This window comes from Carcharhinus amblyrhynchos, chromosome 2, assembly GCF_965287045.1.
Source record: "Carcharhinus amblyrhynchos chromosome 2, sCarAmb.v2.hapA, whole genome shotgun sequence".
In the NCBI taxonomy this organism is placed as follows: Eukaryota; Metazoa; Chordata; class Chondrichthyes; order Carcharhiniformes; family Carcharhinidae; genus Carcharhinus; species Carcharhinus amblyrhynchos.
This window is the reverse complement of record NC_137325.1, coordinates 108,946,841-108,965,635: the sequence shown is the minus strand read 5'-3', so window position 1 is coordinate 108,965,635 and position 18,795 is coordinate 108,946,841. Positions and strand designations below refer to the sequence as shown.

Below are 18,795 nucleotides of genomic sequence, written 5' to 3'. Positions count from 1 at the left end.
AGATGTTTGCAAATTGTCCTCTCCCTCAAGATGTCTGTGGGAAGTGTTTGGATGGTGAAATACAACGTGATCACATCTTTTTTGCAACCTACGCTATCCAACAAAGTTGGACACAAGTCCAAACTCTTCAGTACAGTACCACAGTCTTGTCTTTCTGAACTACATCCACCAGTATTAATAGTAAACTATCAGTTTCTGAGGCTTATATTCATGAACAATGTGGATGATTTCTAAAATAAATACAACACACAAACACAAAGTTTCTCACACCTCTGCTGTCTACAGGTCACAAATTTTATTAAGTGCCTTAATAAAAGCATTAAGGAAGAATGCAAATTGTTGTCATTTCCAAATTCACAAGAGATCATTTAACGTCTTATAAACTTGCAGTTTGTTTTTAAATCTAATCAGATGGCAATGGACTTATAAAGCTTTTTTTTATATAATGTCATGGTTTTTGCTTATGCTTCTTATGACCTTATTTTTGCATGATTTCTTCACTGGAACCCTGAAGCAGATAATTGCAATAAGCTCTTGAGCTGACTTAAAAGCAGCTAATGTATTGATAACTTCCTTGTCATGATGCCTCGAGACGTCACCTCTTTCATATGCACAAGAAATTGAGTAACTGTGATGGCAAAAATACTAAACATAATTCTATAAGCTTATACCATGAAGGTAAGCTATGAATAAAAATAAAAGTAATCAATATATATACTTTATAAAGAGACAGTAACACAACAGAATAATTATGGAGTTCAGTGCAAAACATTGCAGCAAAAGCGTGCTTTAGCCAAACACTAAAGCTGGTTTCCAGTCTAACTGCATACAGTTCATAGTAGATTTATTTCAAAATACTTTAAACTCTTTTCACAGATTACATTAAAGCACGTTCGTTCTGTTCTATGTTTGGCACCAGAGATTTCATATCGCAAGGTGCAGTTGTCGTCTCTCTGTTGAAATAAAGACTGTTATCAAAATTTGTATCTTGGTCTGTTGTCTTCCTCCTACGCTTTAGAATGAGGTAGCCGGCAAGAACCGCGCCTGCGACAAAGACAATCACCAGCACCACCACAACGCCGGTCACCCTGTGTGATGGGGTCTCTTTTGGCTGCAAAACTGAAAAAAGGAAGCAAAGAAAAACGTAATGAACTTCTAAAATAATATCAGGAATGTAAAGGCCAGGACTTTGCTGCCCCGCTATAGTGGGACCCGCCATGAGGATTGTGGCAGGTCAGCCCAAAATCCAAATGACTTTTAGCGGGACCAGACAATCCTGGTGGCAGGGAGAGAGGTAGCACAGTGGTTAGCATTGCTGCTTCACAGCTCCAGGGACCTGGGTTTGCTTCCCCACTTGGGTCACGGTCTGTGTGGAGTTTGCACATTCTCGTTGTGTCTGTGTGGGTTTCCTCCGGATGCTCCGGTTTCCTCCCACAGTCCAAAGATGTGCAGGTTAGGTTGATTGGCCATGCTAAATTGCCCCATAGTGTCCTGAGATGCGTAAGTTAGAGGGATTAGCAGATAAATATGCAGGTTCATGGGGGTAGGGCCTGGGTGGAATTGTGGTCGGTTGAGACTCGATGGGCCAAAATGGCCTCTTTCTGCACTGTAGGATTCTATGATTCTAAGAGGTAAAGCCCCAATGTGGTATCCAGAGCTATTTCCTCCATTTCCAATCCAAAAGTCGAAGGATGTTTCATAGCTACTCCCCCCAGTTCAATCATAAACTAGCCCTATTGCAAGAAAAGAAAGACAGAACCATGCAGCCAGTGGTTACCACTTTGTCATATTAGTAACAAAGAGCTAAAGGAGACTGGAGGCACAGGTATCCAAGTTTAAAAAGATCAATGGTTTTTTGCCCCATACCACATGTTCCCACCAAATGATGAGTTTAATTCTCGTTCAACACTCACTCTGTTGACAGAGTATGTATTTTTTTTCATTTTCTGCTTTAACATTTTTATGGCACAATTTTGGTGACTTTTGCTTTTATTTGTGATTTTTCGCCATTCTTTGTCCACATGGCCTCACATCTTTGCTGCCAAGAGTGTGTGAGATTTGTTTCCAGACCATCACAGCAACTGGAGGATGCCAGGTGCCAACCATGTGACTTTACATTGATATTCCATTCCTCATCTCAGGGAGATACTCCTGTGCTTAAAGCACTGAGGTTGGGATTTAAGCAATGAGGTACTAGAACAGTGGCATTAGAATTAGCAATGTTTAGTATCACTTTCCCCCAAGGAGATTTATAAATTTCTGCTGGATTGTTAGGTACAAGACTAACATCTGAGGTATTTGCTGCACTATGCTGGGCTGGACAGCTGGTGTGTGAGGGGAAGCAATGCCAACAGCTCGGGTTCAATTCCCATATCAGCTGAGTTTATTCATGAAGGCACTGCCATCTTAACTTTGTCCCTCGCTTGACGTGAGGTGATTCTCAGATTAAATCATACCAGTCAGCTCTCCTCCCTCAAAAAGGAAAGCAGCCTATTGTCAAGTGGGGCTATGGTGACTTTACTTTTACTGTGCTGCATCAGTTATGTGGATCAACTCATTCATATTAATCATAAAGAAGTATCTAACTTCCGCCGTCCTACTTTCCCAGCAGTCGAATGCTATAGCGTATCAAAGAGATCCTCAGAGTGAATAGAAATGTAGAAAGCAGGGATAGAAATAATAATTCATTTGCTGCACATAGTTCTTACCTTCCAACCGTGAAGGTGCCTTAGTTGGTTCAACAACTGCAAAGAAGAAATAATGGTTAATTTTCAATCAACCCCGCATTAAGGAAACTTTTCTCTTGGAAGCGATGGTACCATTTAACTTACTTTTCGGCATTTTGCAAATGAATGGTTTAGACGCTGTGCACGGAGCATTGTTCCAGTAAGCAGAATGCGAGTACATTTCAACGCAGTTTTCATTTTTCTGACTGGAAGGTTCTCCTTTATTCCAGTTTACAAAATCTACCACGCTGTTATCCAGCCATAACCACTCACCTGAAATGAGAAACCAAATAGTTAATGTTGTCAATAGGTGTCCAAAATTCTCTCATGCCATGTAGATGCTATTTAGTTTCAACAAAAAAAACAGTAATGATTTGCATTTATGTAGCACCTTTAATGCAAATCACTTTACAGGAGCATCATCAACAAAATTTAGCACCAGCCGTGTAAAGAGCTATTGGTGAGGTTTGATCAAAGAGGTGGTTTTCAGGAGATTCTTAGAAAGGAAAGAGAGTCTTACAAATGCAAAGTTTTATCAGGTTTTTTTTGATATTCTGTCTTTAACTTAGGAGAAAAAAAAAACGAAGGAATGAAGGGGGTCATGTGACCTGGTCAGGGTTTTGCTGACATTGACCCTGGTTGTCTTGCTTATTATTGGTTAAAGTGGAACTCAATTTGCTTTACTGGGAAGAAAGTTCAAGCTATCCACAATTGTCAACTGTCAATAGAGTGGCTTTGCTAATCATCTACTGACTTTTAGGGCCTGATTTTTTTTTACCAATCGGGTGCAAAAACTTGGTAAAGTCGGGTGTGAGGCAAGTAGCGTGATTCGCGCCTGCCTCTGCACCCATTCCCCCTTTACCAATAGCCAAAAATGGCCGCCATCAGAACCACACTGGAAACAGCCACAACGCCAATTTAAATGCATCCACACGTATTTATGTTGACTTAATGGGCTGCATGCCCAAACTTACTGGCACCTCCCCCTTTATGACTGCATTTGCCCATTCAGATTTGGTGCAAAACAGACATGGTCCGCAAAGATTTGATTCGGGCGTTCCAGCTTCTGCTAAGGTAAGTTCGGAGCTTCCGGTGGCTCTCTGGCTCAGATTGGTGCTGGGTAGGGAAGGGAGCTGGGTCAGATGGCTCTCTGATGGAGGGAGGCAGGTCAGATGGCTTGCTGGTGAGGGGAGGGAGGCGGGTCAGATGGCTCCCTGGTGGGGGAAGGGTGGGCGGACAGGGGCAGGGGGATCTGCTGCCACTCAGTGTGCAATCAGGGGGAAGAGATCAGCTGCCACTCTGAGTGTGATTGATGTGGGGGGGGGGGGGGTGGAGGGCAGGGGGCCACAATTGCTCTGGGTTGTGGGGGATAAGGGGATCAGTTATGTTGTGGGGGTGGGGCCATATCTGTGGGGGCCGGGGGTGCATTATCTGGCCCAGGAGCAACGTGGCTGGCGAACTTTTTTCTTTACTGCACATGCGCAGTTAAAGGCTCCGATTGGAGCTGCAGTGTTTCGGGCTTTGCAACGCGGTGCAGAATTGCTGCTATTTTTTCAGGCAGGGTGCGAATGGGGCCACGTGAGAACGGATCAAAAAGTCAGATCTGAAACACTCCCAGTTTCAAGTCCGCCTAGCACTTAGAATTAAAATGGTAAAATAGAGCCTTTAGTCTCCAAGTCCAGGGATTTGTTAGGAATGTCAGGGTTATTAAAGTTACTCTTTAAACTGTTTTGTTAATTCAAAGATAGAATGATTAGCTAAAGGTTAGCTAATTAACATGTCAATGTGGATAAAAGCCCGAAGTGATTCATAATGCCATGGAAATAAAATTTGAGAGGGGAAGAAACCATCATAGGATCGGGTTACAGGTTTTTCCTAAAAGATAGTGACTGAAACTCAGAGAAACAACCAGCCTGCAAGAGTTCAAGATAGACTAGACAGATAGTGGGCATGATTCACCCAGATTGGAGCTAAGTGACCACGCCAGTGGAAAAACAGAAGTGTTTTTCACTGGCACTGGCAGCGCCTGTCAGGTGGAATTTCCAGGCAGTGGGTGGGGTTGGTGGCAGGGTGAAGGAACCCAGCTGACCTTAAAGCTGACCTAGTGTTCCCTTTAATACATCTGAAAGGCGGGTGGATGCAGATTTGATAACAACTTGTGAAAAGGAATGGGGAAATGCTTTAAAAGGAGAAGTAATGATGGACAATAAGGAAATAACTAATATAAAGTTTTTTCCCGAAGAATTGGCACAGGCTCAATGGACCTCCTTCTGTACTGTGTTGTTCCTTAATTCCATGATTAGACATTATTACATCAGAGATTTAACATATGAGGCACTTGCTCAATGTTTTACACTTCCAGATAACTCCTTCACAGTTAGTTCTGGAAACTACATTTTGCCTCCAAGGAGCAGTGTTTGATTAGAAAGAAAGATTTTTACCTTCAATGTTTTTGTACATTCCTATCCAGAAAGCTCCTGCCTTGTCAGCCATTATTTCTATTGTATGAAACAAAAAGAAGCTTTCTGCAGTGCTGTCTATGCTTACTAATGAAGCTCCTGTGAAAAGAAAATAAAGGTATATTTTCAATCAAATGTGAAAAGGAAAATGAATTGAACCACTCATCAATCAAGACTGATTAATGCACATTTTGCAACCTACGAGGAATTATTGAGATCAGCCCTTTTTAAATGGCTCATTAAAAGTATTTACAGGTCCGTTGGGCAATAATTACATTTCTGATATCTATTTTCAGCAAACAAAACAACTGCTAAGATAGTGCTAATTCACGGATACTAAATAAATAAAAAGTTGTACAGACAATGATAGTTGAACAAACATAAAATATTGCAGATTCTAGAATTTGAAAATCAACGCTGGAAATACTCGGCAGCACTGTCAGCATCTGTGGAGGGAGAAACAGAATTATCTTATCATTTTGATAACCTTCCATTCGAACCTGGAAAGGTTAGAAATGGTTCTGAGCAATTGAAAGAAGGGAAGGTGGGATGAAGAAGTAAAGAGACAGCCTATAATAGAGTGCAAGACAGTAAAGATTAAAGGACAAAATAGTTGATGGTGCAAGGCCAGTGAGAGTGGTTATGGGCCAAGGAAAGAAACAAAAGCAGTGATGTGAATAGCAGGATGATGAACAACTATCATCTGAAAGCAGGGAAAAAGATGGTACATTGGCAAGACCATGCAGATGCTATGACAACAGATGAATGGACACCGCTTGGCAATCACCAGACAGGAGTGTTCTCTTCCTGGCGGGGAACACTTCAGCAGTCAAGGGCATTGAGCCTCTGATCTTCGGGCAAGCATTCTCCAAGGCGGCCTTCGCGACACATGATAGCACAGAGTCGCTGACCAGAGACTGATAGCCAAGTTCCCCACACATGAGGATGGCCTCAACCGGGATCTTGGTATCATGTCACACTATCTGTAACCCCCACAACTTGCCTGGGTTTGCAAAATCTCACTAACTGTCCTGGCTGCAACAATTCATACTTCTTTACCCTGTGCTTTCCACTCACATTGTCTGCACCTGTAAAGACTTGATTACCTGTTGAGACTCGTATTTCAACCATTATCTTGTAATTGCGTTTGTGTCTATATATGCCCTGTTTAAACAAACCCTATATTCACCTGATGAAGGAGCTGCGCTCCAAAAACTTGTGCTATCAAATAAACCTGTTGGACTTTAATCCGGTGTTGTCAGACTAATTAATTATAAGGAAAGATTGGGCAAGGTTCTCTATCCATTGAAGTTCAGAAGAATGGGTCAGGATCTCATTGAAACATACAAGATCCTGAGCAGACTTGATGCTGAGAAGATGCTTTCCCTTCTCGGGGAGACTAGAACTAGGGGGGGCACAGCTTAAAAATAAGGGGAGAGCGATTCTCTGCCATGTGCTTGGTACAAATCCCATTATTTTAAGAAGATACCAGGAGAGCCCTTGAATAAGATTTGTGCCAGGCACCAAACAGTTCACCATGTTCCTGGGCTCTCCCAGCAAAAGTAAACAGGTTCACACTCAGCAAGGACATGGATTATGATTCATTTAAATCAATGTTAATATGCAAAATCAGCTTGACACTGAATCTTCTGGGAATGTGCAATGTGCCCACCTGATGGCATGATGTGGCACTGACAGGCATCACTACTAGAGATTAGACATGATGACCATGCCAATGGCTCCTAGGCCATTGTAGCCCTCGGGTGGTCAGGGACATGGCTCCTGGCAGTGCTTACCAGGCCTGCTATCTATGTCCGGGGATGACGGGAGAAACATGCCATCAATGAGGAGGGTGGTCCAATGTCCATCAGTGGTGGGGGGGGCGCGGTCTTTAATTTTACATTGAGATTGGGGTAAAAAGCGTGCCCCAATCTCCGTGAAGCCGGGCTTCTTGCCAATCTAGGCCCCACCCCTTGTAATGATGCTATAAAACACACCCCCTTTCAAAACAATGCCAAAGTGTGGGAAGATCTCACCAGGAAACCCGCCTGTTTCTCTGGAGAAACACATCAGTTTTCTGATTGAATCTAACACTTTTTCAGAGAATTCTATCCAAGAAGTCTCCCATTTAACTTGGAGATGAGAATTCTATTTTTCTCTCAAAGGGTTGTTAATCTATGGAATGCTCTTCCCCAGGGAGAAGGGGAGGTAGGGACTTTGAATATTTTTAATGCGGAGTTAATTAGATTCTCAATTGATAAGGAGACAAAAGGGTATCGAATCAAGAATCATAGAATCCCTACAGTGCCCATTGAGTCTGCACTGACTCTGTGACAGGTAGATCTGATGGGGTAGATGGGAAAGTAGAGTTGAGGCCACAATCAGATTTGCCATTAACCTATTAAATAGCAGAACAGGTTCGAGGGACTGAATGGTATCTTCTTGTTTCTAATTCTTATGTTCATATATTCATATGTATGATTGACAGAGATGGATGGTGGAGTGGCAGTAATTAAGTCTGCATGCTGCAGTTCATTGCAAGCAGTAACTTCAATTATAAAAGGACAGTCATTCTGAACATTTGCTTGGACTCCATGCTCTGCTGGTTAGCATTGATTCATTTGGCAAGTTTTCAATCTTCACTTATCTTTTCAAAGCAGGTAAAGGGGATGTTAGTTTGTGAAATGTTGTGATTTCACATCGACTTCGAGCAAAGTACTCACCAAGGCGAATGCAATGAAGGCTTGCTGCAGCCCAGTTTTTTGAACTTGACGTTTCAAATAAGTAGCAATGGCCATAGAATGGGACCCAAGAAAGAGATAGCGCTGAATCTGGGCACTTTCCAGGAAGTTGAGGTGGATCAAGAGGTGGTTTCACTGACAAAAGAAAATTAAAAATTATTCTTGATGGTTGCTCTGATCTGATGGTGGCTTTAGCTAAAGCAGTTCATCAATTAGGTTTCATTCATGTTTTAAAAAGAAACTGATTCTTCTACTATTCCCTCTAACATGCACCTCCTGATCTACAGACACCCGGTGCGGAGAGGGGAGGGTTGGGATACCGACCTCCTCGTGAACCTGTTCCTGGGCCTGGTGAGACGCGCCATCAACAGGTTGGGGGGGGCCGTCTGTCCCGACTGTCTGCCCCTCTACCATGGCTACGTTCGTGGCCAGGTGTCCCTGGAGAGGGAGCACGCGGTGTCCGCAGGCACAGTTGACGCCTTCCATGCCTGTTGGGCACCGCAAGGGCTGAGGTGCGTTATAGACCCCGACAATCACATTTTGATTTGACATGTCTTAAGTTTCCTTTGTACTTTGTTTTTGTTCGGGCCGTTCCCCCTCATTTTGGGGAGCTGCCACCTTTTACTTTGTCCTAATGTAATTTGAGTTTGTCTACTTGATTTGACCTGAAACAGCTCCCCCCCCACCCCCCCAACATGCACAAATTTCCAGTTGAAAGAAAGGCCAAATGATCTATTAGCCCTCTGCCATTGCTGTTTTTGTATAGGAAGTGCACGAAAGCAGGTCCTAAGTTGAATCGGTCTGCAATTTTGTCAGTCACCCCCCCATACACTACAGGAAAGAAATCGGGGGCAAGATTCTCCAGCCTTCCAGCCACATGTTTCCTGCCGGTAGGAGGTGGTGAGTTGTTTGCTAATGGTGGGATTCCCTGGTCCCACCGCAGTCAATGGAAATTTTAACTGATGTCACTTCACGCCAGTGGGAACCCCGCAGACTGGTGTGCACTGCCAGCAGAACCAAAGAATGCCCCTGGCACAAACAGTCGGAGAATACCGGCCCCAGTGATTGCTATCTTTATCTCCTAATATTTGCAAATGGTATTGAAGATTCGTGTGCACACTGCCAATGGGAATGGATGGTGTCTTGATAAAGCATCGAGTGACTGCCAACAACATGCAATCAGATCATGATAGTAATCAGCTATTTTTAAACAGCATTCTCCAGCCTATCCTCTCTCTTAATATTTGGCAAATAAATATAATATGAAAGAACATTGACTAGCCGTGCCCCAACAATGCTATCTAAAGGGATCATGAACTACTTACAGGTTAGTTACATACACAAACACAAGAATTAGGAGCAGGAGTCGGTCATTCGGCCCTTGAGCCAGCTTTGCAATTTAATATAATCATGACTGATCTGATTGTAATTGCCACCCCACATTCCTGCTTACTGATAACCTTTCACCCCTTGTTAATCAAGAATCCGTCCAGTTTTGCCTCAAAAATATTCAAAGATTCTGCTTCCATTCTGTTTTGAAGAATGGAGTTCCACAGGCTAACGACCCTCAGAAGAAAAATTCTCCTTGTCTTAAATGACCGACCCTTTATTTTTAAACAGTTACCTCTAGTTCCAAATTCTCTGATAAGAGGAAACATCCTATCAATGCCCCTTAGGACCTTGAAGGTTTTGATCAAGTCACCTCTTACTCTTCGAAACTCTAGTGGATACAAACCCAACTTTTACAACCTTTCCTCACAAGAAAACATGCCCATTCTGGTACTAAACCAGTCAACCTTCTCTCATGCATTTACATCTTTCCTTAAATAAGGAGACCAATACTGTACAGGGTACTGCAAATGTGATCTTAACAATGCCATATACAGCTGAAGAATGGCATAGATAGGGTTGATAGTCAGAATCTTAGAACATAGAACATTACAGCACAGTACAGCATCGAACACAATCCCACCCAGGCCCTGCCCCCATATCCCTACATATTATGCCCACTAATCCCTCTAACTTATGCATCCCTAGACACTAAGGGGCAATTTCTTAGCATGACCAATCAACCTAACCCGCACATCTTTGGACTGTGGGAGGAAACCAGAGCACCCGGAGGAAACCCACGCAGACACGAGGAGAACGTCCACACAGACAGTGACCCGAGCCAGGAATCAAACTCAGGACCTTGGAGCTGTGAAGCAACAGTGCTAACTACTGTGCTACCGTGCCGCCCATGTTATTAATTTATTATTTTTAAATTAATAAAATTTGGACTGAAAAGCATGTTTACCACAAACTATTTATCGTGGGCAATATATTTCTTACCAGAAGATATTTTACAAGCAGCATAATATTCATCATTGCAATCTGAAGTTTTCCAACTTCCATCCAGATTCATGAAGACACATCCATCATTGATCTTGGGTTCTCCAGCCTCCCATTTGGAATAGCGCAGTTTCCACCCGTCAATCCATCTGTACTGTCCTGAAGTCTGAAAATATTTCAGTTTTAAAATGTTGCATCACATTTCTCAATCATTTGTATTTTTGTGCTTATACAGTTTGAGGTTAAGGGTGAAACCAACAAAGACTGCGATGAGGAAAAGTTTCACCCAGGGAATCGTAAGCCTGTGGAATTCTCTACCAAAGAAAGCAGTTAAGGCTATAACATTGTATGTTTTCAAGAAGGAGTTGGATATAGCTCTTGAGGCTAAAGAGATCAAAGGATATGGGGGGAAAGTGGGAACAGGTTAGTGTTGATGATCAGCCATGATCATTGTGAATGATGGAGCAGGCTTGGAGGGCCAAGTGGTCTACTCCTGCTTCTATTTTCTGGATTTTTTTGCTAAAACAAAAACAGCTGGTAATCTTTGCTTGACCCAAATTTTCAACATCATTTGTGCCACTGATTCTCAAACAATCAAAACTTTTTATATAAATCCTTCATATCTGTTGCTTCCAATCCCAAATATCATCGTGTAGAATCTACACATTAATGTCTTCTCTGTCAAAGTGCCACTGCACATACAGAATCATAGAATAGTTACAAGACAAAAGGAGACCATTCAGCCCATCAGGGTTCTCCAAAGGAGCAACGTACGTAGCACCACTCCCCAGCCTTCTCTTTGTAGCCCTGCACATTCATAGTTTTTAGATAATAATCCACAGGATGGTGAATATTTTATATACTTTTAAGCCTTGTAAATGGATTATCAATTCCTTTATACAAAATTATAATTCTATATCCTCTTTTTCCTAGGCCTGTATTTATAGATTTACTAGGATGCTATTGGGACTTGATAGTTTGAGATATAAGGAGAGGTTCAATAGACTGGGACTTTTTTATCTGGAGCATAGGAGACTTAGGGTAATCTTATAGAAATCTATTAAATAATGAGAGGCATAGATCAACTAGACAGTCAACATCTTTTCCCAAAGGTAGGGGAGTCTAAAACTAGAGGGCATAGGTTTACGATGAGAGAGGAGAGATACAAAAGGGTCCAGAGGAGCAATTTTTTCATACAAAGGGTGGTGAATGCCTGGAACAAGCTGCCAGCAGTAGTAGTAGAGATGGGTACAATTTTGTCTTGTAAAAAGCATTTAGGAGTTACATGGTTAAGATAGATATAGAGGGAAAAAGGCCAAACATGGGCAACTGGGATTAGCTTAGTGGTTAAAAAAAATGGGGCAGCATGGACAAGTTGGGCCTGCTTCCATGCTGCAAACATCTGTGACTCTATAAAATGCAAAAAGCTGTTGGCATTCTTTTATTGTGGATTTAATTTACTGGCATGTCCTGCCACTAGAGTCAAAAACAAGAGGTGGTCCAGCTTCCATGTATGATAGTACCCAAAGTGGCACATTACTGGAGGTGCCCAATGGAGGGATCATTACCAGAGGGCCACTCTGTGGGTCATGAAGTGCTCATCATGGAAGATCCCCACCCACTGGGAAGCCCAGATGATTTTCACACATGGCAAAAGGCTCTCCCTATGTAGACAAAGTGCCCAAGTGATGGGAGGTGGCCCTTAATTGGCTACTAAGTGGCTCAATTGGCCACCAGGCAGACAGCCACCTTTTCCCATCTCCCCTCACTGGCAATGTAGTGCAGGTTTGGGGAGACATCAGGTACCCTTCCTAATATCTTCCCTGATATTACGTCAGTCCTGCAATCTCCCAGCCTGTCACCAAAGGGCAGGGACAATTCAACGCTGCATCTAACTCACTTGGAACATTTAGGAAATAAATCCTAAGTCCCTTTGTCCATTCATAATATGTTGACACTTTTCTATTCAGTGTACACCTGCTCTTTTCATGTTTTCTCTGTATTAAATTGCATTGGTCAGCTGTCCCCTCAAGCTGTTAACTTCTGCCCTCTTCTCTTTCTGTCAGATCTATTCATTGTGCAGACGGAAGTGGGCCAGGCACTGGCCCCTAGGGCAACATCAATTTTGAGCCTCCTTCAATGCATTTATGTAAATTACAAACGTAGGACAAAGGATTAAGGTGAAACCATTCAACCCTTTGAGCCTGCTCCATCATTCCAGCAGACCCTGACCAATCAAAACCTCACCTTCTCCACTTGCACCTCAGAAATTTTCTATTGAAAATCCATCTAACTCAGACTTAAATGAATTCAGTTAGTCAGCCTCCACTGCTTTCTGCGCAACAAAATTCCACAAGCTTTTGAGAGAAAAAAACTTGTCCTTATCTCTGTCTTATAAGTGGGATCTTATTCTTTAATGAATTTATGGTCTAGAAGGCATTGTCTAGTACGGTGATGGAAGCAGTCACGATGGTAACTTTCGAAAAGGAATTTGATAGAGATTTGAAGAAGAATCATTTGCAAGGTTATGGGAGGAGAGTATGAAAGTGAAATGAATTGGCTGATAAGAAATTTCTCTTATTTGTAGGCAGCTATTTTGGCTCTGTGATTGAACTTTCTATTGTCTCTGGATTACAGCTCTGCATTGTTTGGACACGTCCAGCATCAAACCTCATAAGCCTGCTCAATCACCTTCCCCATAGTTACATCAAAACTATTGTCGGAATCTATATGGTTTCTTTCCCATAAAAAAGATGATGATGTTATTGTCCACAGTAAATTTTATCTGCCGTTGACACGCCCAAATACTTGTCCGTCCTTCTCTGCAATCTTTGAGTTGCTTCTGGTGCCCTTTCTAGTTTGGGATGATCAGCAGGTTTCATCACTTGGTTTTGAATTTCTGTGTCTGCATCACTTACATAAATGAAAAATAGTGGTAATCACAAGAATCCACTCCATTCTCCTCCTGCCCCCTTCCCTCCCCCCAGCCAAAATAACTCATTATTTTCCATGCTTCAACCAGATTCTTATCCATTCTCAGGGATTGCTATGAATCCTCTTACAGCTTAAATGTGATGTGTATCTCTGTCAAATGTATTTGAAAGTATGGTGCAGATTGCTAGCAGAAATCAATATCTTTAGAAGTACAGTGCATTTCCATTTTTCTCCAACTAACATGTGTACTATTTGTTTCTTACCTCGTTGCCATTCAACCCAATCCACAGCTTTTGTCCAAATTTTGAAGCTTCTAATACGAGGAAGGAATGTTCAAAGCTATTTCTGATACTGACAATCTGGGCATCCTCGGCCTCACAAACTTTACGAGCATCTTGCCATTTCAGCTTGACCGTAATTATTTTATATGAATCGTTGGCATACTTAATGTAGTTTGATGGTGCCACGGTCGTGGGCCCTAACATTAAGGCACGATCTGAGGATAGAATCAGATTCTACGCTTATTATTTCCATTCAGGTATTTATGAGTACAATTTATTTTATGATGTCAAGGTGATGTTCAATTCACCCAAATTGATTTAGTAAACTCAGAATGTATTATGAGGCACTTGGGTAGCTGCGATGATGAGGTTGATTTTCTCGGTGTACACAGTCAGCAATAAGCCTTTCTCAATACCAGTGCAGATCAGGAAGCTACAGGTTCACTGATCATGATATCTGTGATATAAATGAATCCCTAAATTTCCAAAATATGAGGCTCATAGGCAAGCACATCAATGCACTTTGTTGCATCTTAAAAGTGATCATGCGCTAATCAGAAAAATAAATGATAAAGTTCTTTAAAAAGTATTCCAATTCTAATTCCCTAGTTTGGTTATGCATTGTATACTTAAAAGGTAATAGCTGCCCATCTCCACCTCTTCCTTCTTCTGTTCCACATCATCTATAACTTATCTTTATTCAGAATCATTAATGCTGAGAGCATGCAAGACTCTTTGCAGCTGAGAGAGGAAGAGGAAATAAATACGACTAGTCCATCTCTCATGGCATTGCATACTAAAACTCAAGATGAAATGTAGTCCTCAGCTCAAACAGAGCAGAAAACTAACTGAACCAAGGTGGGGAATGGAGGAAGATAAAGGAAGAGGAGATAGAAGTTGACAGAAGGAAAGGAGAAAACGAAAAAGGAGGGAAGGAAAGGGAAGAGAAATCAAAATGGTGAAGGTAGGTGGGGGAAGAAGGTGAAGGAGGGGAATAGTGTGGAACGGGATAGGTAGGAAAAGGAGCTGGAAAGATGAGGGAGAGATGGTACCAGGAGTGATGAGAGCTTGGGAAGAAGGAAAGTGGAAGGGGAAAAGATGTGATGAAGTGAATATAAAGGGTATCAGGAGAGGAGACAAGACTGAGAGAGCTGCGGTGCTGAGAGAGGGTAACATAAAAAGGAAGATGGAGGATAACATTAGTAAGCACCCCACAGAAGCTCACCTGTTCAGTATAAGCTATTCAAGTAACAATTCTTCATGCTGCGATCTGCACAAATAATCTGGCATGTAATAGGATAATGAAGAATTTTTAACTAAGCTGAACTTGTTTTCTGGTGTAAGGTTTGCACACAGTCTTTTTTTTTCAGCTCATTTACCAGATACTTTGAGGTCATTAATAAAGTTGTCCTGAAATGTCATATGAAATGCTCACCTTTGTACTTTTGGCATATAAAGCCTCTCTTAAGATCACAGTAGTCATCCCTCCAAGCTCCAATATTGTTATTTGCATTTGCAATCACAGTCACACAGTCAGTTGCCCATATAGTAAAAGCAAAAAAAAAGAGTCAGCACCTAATACCAGTAAACTCCTGAAACAATTGCTAACCATGGTTACTAATTAATCCATGGATGCCAGACAAAAACTGATTGATGATGTGTCCTGCAAATATCACAGATCAGGTTGTATGGCACATTATCAAAGAACTTATTACTAGCCAGGCAGTATTTTTTTTTTACATAGGAAGTAATGGACTTATGAAATTACGGTACTGAAGAAACCCGATGAAGTGAATGTGATGAACCAGTTCAAATATAGTTAGAAATATTTCTGGAGATAGCTGCTGAAGAATATAAGAAGACAATGAACTGGAGTTCTGAATTAATATTCTAATTTTCTATTGCCATGTGGTGAAGCTCACTTGGTAAGGGCAATTATCTGAAATGTGCAGACTTTAAATGGGCAGCAAATGCAGAAACCATGCTCTGTGTGTAAAAAATATAGATACAATTATAGATAATTAGGTTAAATTCAGGCACAGTTAAGCCATTACATTTTAAGAAGAAAACCTTAATACAAATAAGTTTAATATGTGGTCACTCCTCTGAAAAGCAGAAAGGCTTCTGTCTAGATATCTCTGCTAGAAGTCTCACAACACCAGGTTAAAGTCCAACAGGTTTATTTGGTAGCACAAGCCACTAGCTTTCGGAGCGCTGCTCCTTCATCATGTAAGTGGGAGTTCTATTCACAAACAGGGCGATCAGAAAGACGCAAACTTAACTTACAAAACAATGGTTGGAATACAAGTCTTTACAGGTAATTAAGTCTAAAAGGTACCGACAATGTGAGTGGAGGGAGGGTTAACAACAGGTTAAAGAGCTGTGTATTGTCTCCAGCCAGGACAGTTAGTGAGATTTTGCAAGCCCAGGCAAGTCATGGGGTTTACAGATACTGCAACATAAATGCAAGATTGAGGCCATTCTTATGTGCACGGAACTTGGCTATCAATCTCTGCTCAGCGATTCTGCGTCGTCATGTGTCATGAAGGCTTGGAGAACGCTTACTTGAAGATCAGAGGCCAAATGCCCATGACTGCTGAAGTGTTCCCCAACAGGAAGGGAACACTCTTGCTTGGTGATTGTCGAGTGGTGTTCATTCATCCATTGTCATAGCGTCTGCATGGTCCCCCCAACATAGCATGTCTCGGGACATCCTTTCCTGTAGCGTATCAGGTAGACAACATTGGCCAAGTTGCAAGTGTATGGACTGTGTACCTGGTGGACGGTGTTCTTACGTGAGATGATGGCATCGGTGTCGATGATCCGGCATGTTTTGCAGAGGTTGTTGTGGCAGGGTTGTGTGGTGTCGTGGACACTGTTCTCCTGAAGACTAAGTAGTTTGCTGCGAACAATGGTCTGTTTGAGGCTGTGCAGTTGTTGGAAGGCAAGAAGTGGGGGTGCTGGGATGGCCTTGGTGAGATATTTGCCTTCATCAATGACATGTTGAAGGCTCCGGAGGAGATGTTGTAGCTTCTCCGCTCCAGGGAAGTACTGAATGACGCAGGGTACTCTCTCCGCCGTACCGTGTTTGTCTTCTGAGGAGGTCAGTGAGGTTTTTCAGTGTACCGCTTCGGAAATGTTGATCAATGAGTCGAGCGCCATATCCTGTTCTATGAGGGCATCTTTCAGCTTCTGTTGTGATCGTCCTCATCTGAACAGATCCTGTGTACGTGGGGGGCTCATCCGTAGGGGATGGTTTCTTTAACATGATTAGGGTGGAAGCTGGAGAAATAGAGCATCATGAGGTTATCTGTGGGCTTGCGGTACAATGAAGTGCTGAGGTGACCGTCATCGATGGAGATGCGTGTGCTCAAGAATGCAACCAATTCCAGAGGGTAGTCCATGATGAGTCTGATTGTGGGATGAACTTGTTGATGTCATCATATAGTTGTTTCAGTCATCATTCACAATGAGTCCAAAAGGAAGAAAATGTCATTGATGTATCTGGTGTATAGTATCGATTGAAGGTCCTGTGTGGTGAAGAGGTCTTGTTCGAACCTTGCAAAATTCGCACCTCAATATGCCAATATGTTGGCATATTGAGGTGCGAATTTGGTCCCCATGGCTGTTCTGTGTGTCTGGATGAAGAACTGGTTGTTGAAGATGAAGACATCCTGGTCCAGAATGAAGTGGATGAGTTGTAAAATTGTATCTGGAGATTGGCAGTTGTCAACGTTGAGTACTGAGGTAGTTACAGCAATGCCATTGCCGTGGGGGATGCTGGTGCAGAGTGCCAAGACATCCATTGTGATGAGGAGTGCTCCTGGTTCAACTGCTCCATGTGTGCTGAGTTTTTGAGTTCCTGGCTGGAGACAATACACATCTCTTTAACCTGTGCTTAACCCTCTCTCCACTCACATACCTTTAAGACCTGATTACCTGTGAAGACTCACATTCCAACCATTATTTTGTAAATTGAGTTTGTGCCTTTATATGTCCTGTTTGTGAACAGAACTCCCACTTGCCTGATGAAGGAGCAGCATTCCAAAAGCTAGTGGCTTGTGCTACCAAATAAACCTGTTGGACTTTAACCTTGTATGTTGAGACTTCTTACTGTGTTTACCCCAATCCAACGCCGGTATCTCCACATCAAAGATATCTCTGCACAGAGATAATTCTGGTAACTTGCTTAAAACTGTAGTTAATGACCATCAACTAAAAGCGACTGGAATATTGTTAAAAGCTCCTTATACATGGGTACCCAATACACTATAATGAGAAAAACAGAATATTTAGGGTCTATCTATTTTATAAAATCATAAGCTTTACAGCATAGAAAGAAAGCCAACGGCCTATCATATCTGTGACAGTTATCAAACATCTATCTATTCTAATCACATTTTCCAGCACTTGGTCTATAGCCTTGTGAGTTATTGCGTTTCAAGTTCTCATCTAAAATGCCTCTTACATGTTGTGACATAATCCTGATAATGTGTTTCTTAGCAAAAAGAATATTAAAATGTTTTTAACAGAAATTAACATCTCCTGGTGAGATAAAGCATATCCAGTTTTGTCTGTAACATGGCAACCTTAATGAAGTAAGTTTGAAAAGATAATTTATTGAAAGCTGGTACCAGATATAACTAGATATCACCAATATCTTGGACCAGATTCTCCTGCTTGCCTGCAGCTAGGATTCTCTGGACCACTGCAGAGAGTGGGAGATTTGGCTGAGTGACAAACTCTCCATTCACTCTAGCAACGGCGATGGGGTATGAACTGCTAGTAGAATTCCAGCTTTTGTATGCTTCAAAAAAAATTTTTAAATCCAAATAGAGTATACCAGCCTTTGTTTTTGCTATATTTAAAATGGACTTTCTGCTTAACCCAATAGGGTAAGTGCTACAAGTCACATGACCATGGGATTGGCCTTATGTTTTGGAAGCTACCAATAGGAATTACAGGAGCAAAAGAATCATTCTTTAATTGTTCCTTTAGAAATTAGTGCAGAAAGGTGGTCACATGACTCAGGTGGCCATTTTGAAATCTCTATAATCCTGTTAAAAGTTGAAAACTCTGCTGAATTGCCAACTAGTCAAATAGACCCCCAGCAGAACACCGCAGGTGATCAAGCAGCTGATCTCCATGTCTGAACTCCTCAAGATTGTTGGATTTTAAAAGTCACTGGTCTTTGCCTGCCAAGTGGTCTAAGCACAGAAATTCTCTCATGCTGCGTTGCTTTTCATTACAAGGGTTTTTGTGTTGCTATCTCCAACCAGGAACTCATCTGGACTGAACTCTGCCATGAAAGAAGAACCCTCTG

At 42.0% G+C, this 18,795-nt stretch overlaps 1 protein-coding gene across 1 annotated transcript in view; it reads right to left on the bottom strand.

The window, feature by feature from the left end:
- Positions 1-260: 260 nt before the first annotated feature.
- mrc1a (mannose receptor, C type 1a) overlaps positions 261-18,795 on the bottom strand; it is a 136,334-nt gene continuing 117,799 nt past the window's right edge. Inside the window, exons 23-30 of the mRNA XM_080217211.1 lie at positions 14,908-15,014; positions 13,455-13,687; positions 10,258-10,423; positions 7,909-8,061; positions 5,168-5,284; positions 2,832-2,999; positions 2,709-2,744; positions 261-1,119 (exon numbers count right to left, since the gene is read on the bottom strand). Coding sequence (XP_080073337.1) covers positions 878-1,119; positions 2,709-2,744; positions 2,832-2,999; positions 5,168-5,284; positions 7,909-8,061; positions 10,258-10,423; positions 13,455-13,687; positions 14,908-15,014 — 1,222 coding nt within the window. The 3' untranslated portion in view covers positions 261-877. The remainder of the gene's footprint in view (positions 1,120-2,708; positions 2,745-2,831; positions 3,000-5,167; positions 5,285-7,908; positions 8,062-10,257; positions 10,424-13,454; positions 13,688-14,907; positions 15,015-18,795) is intronic.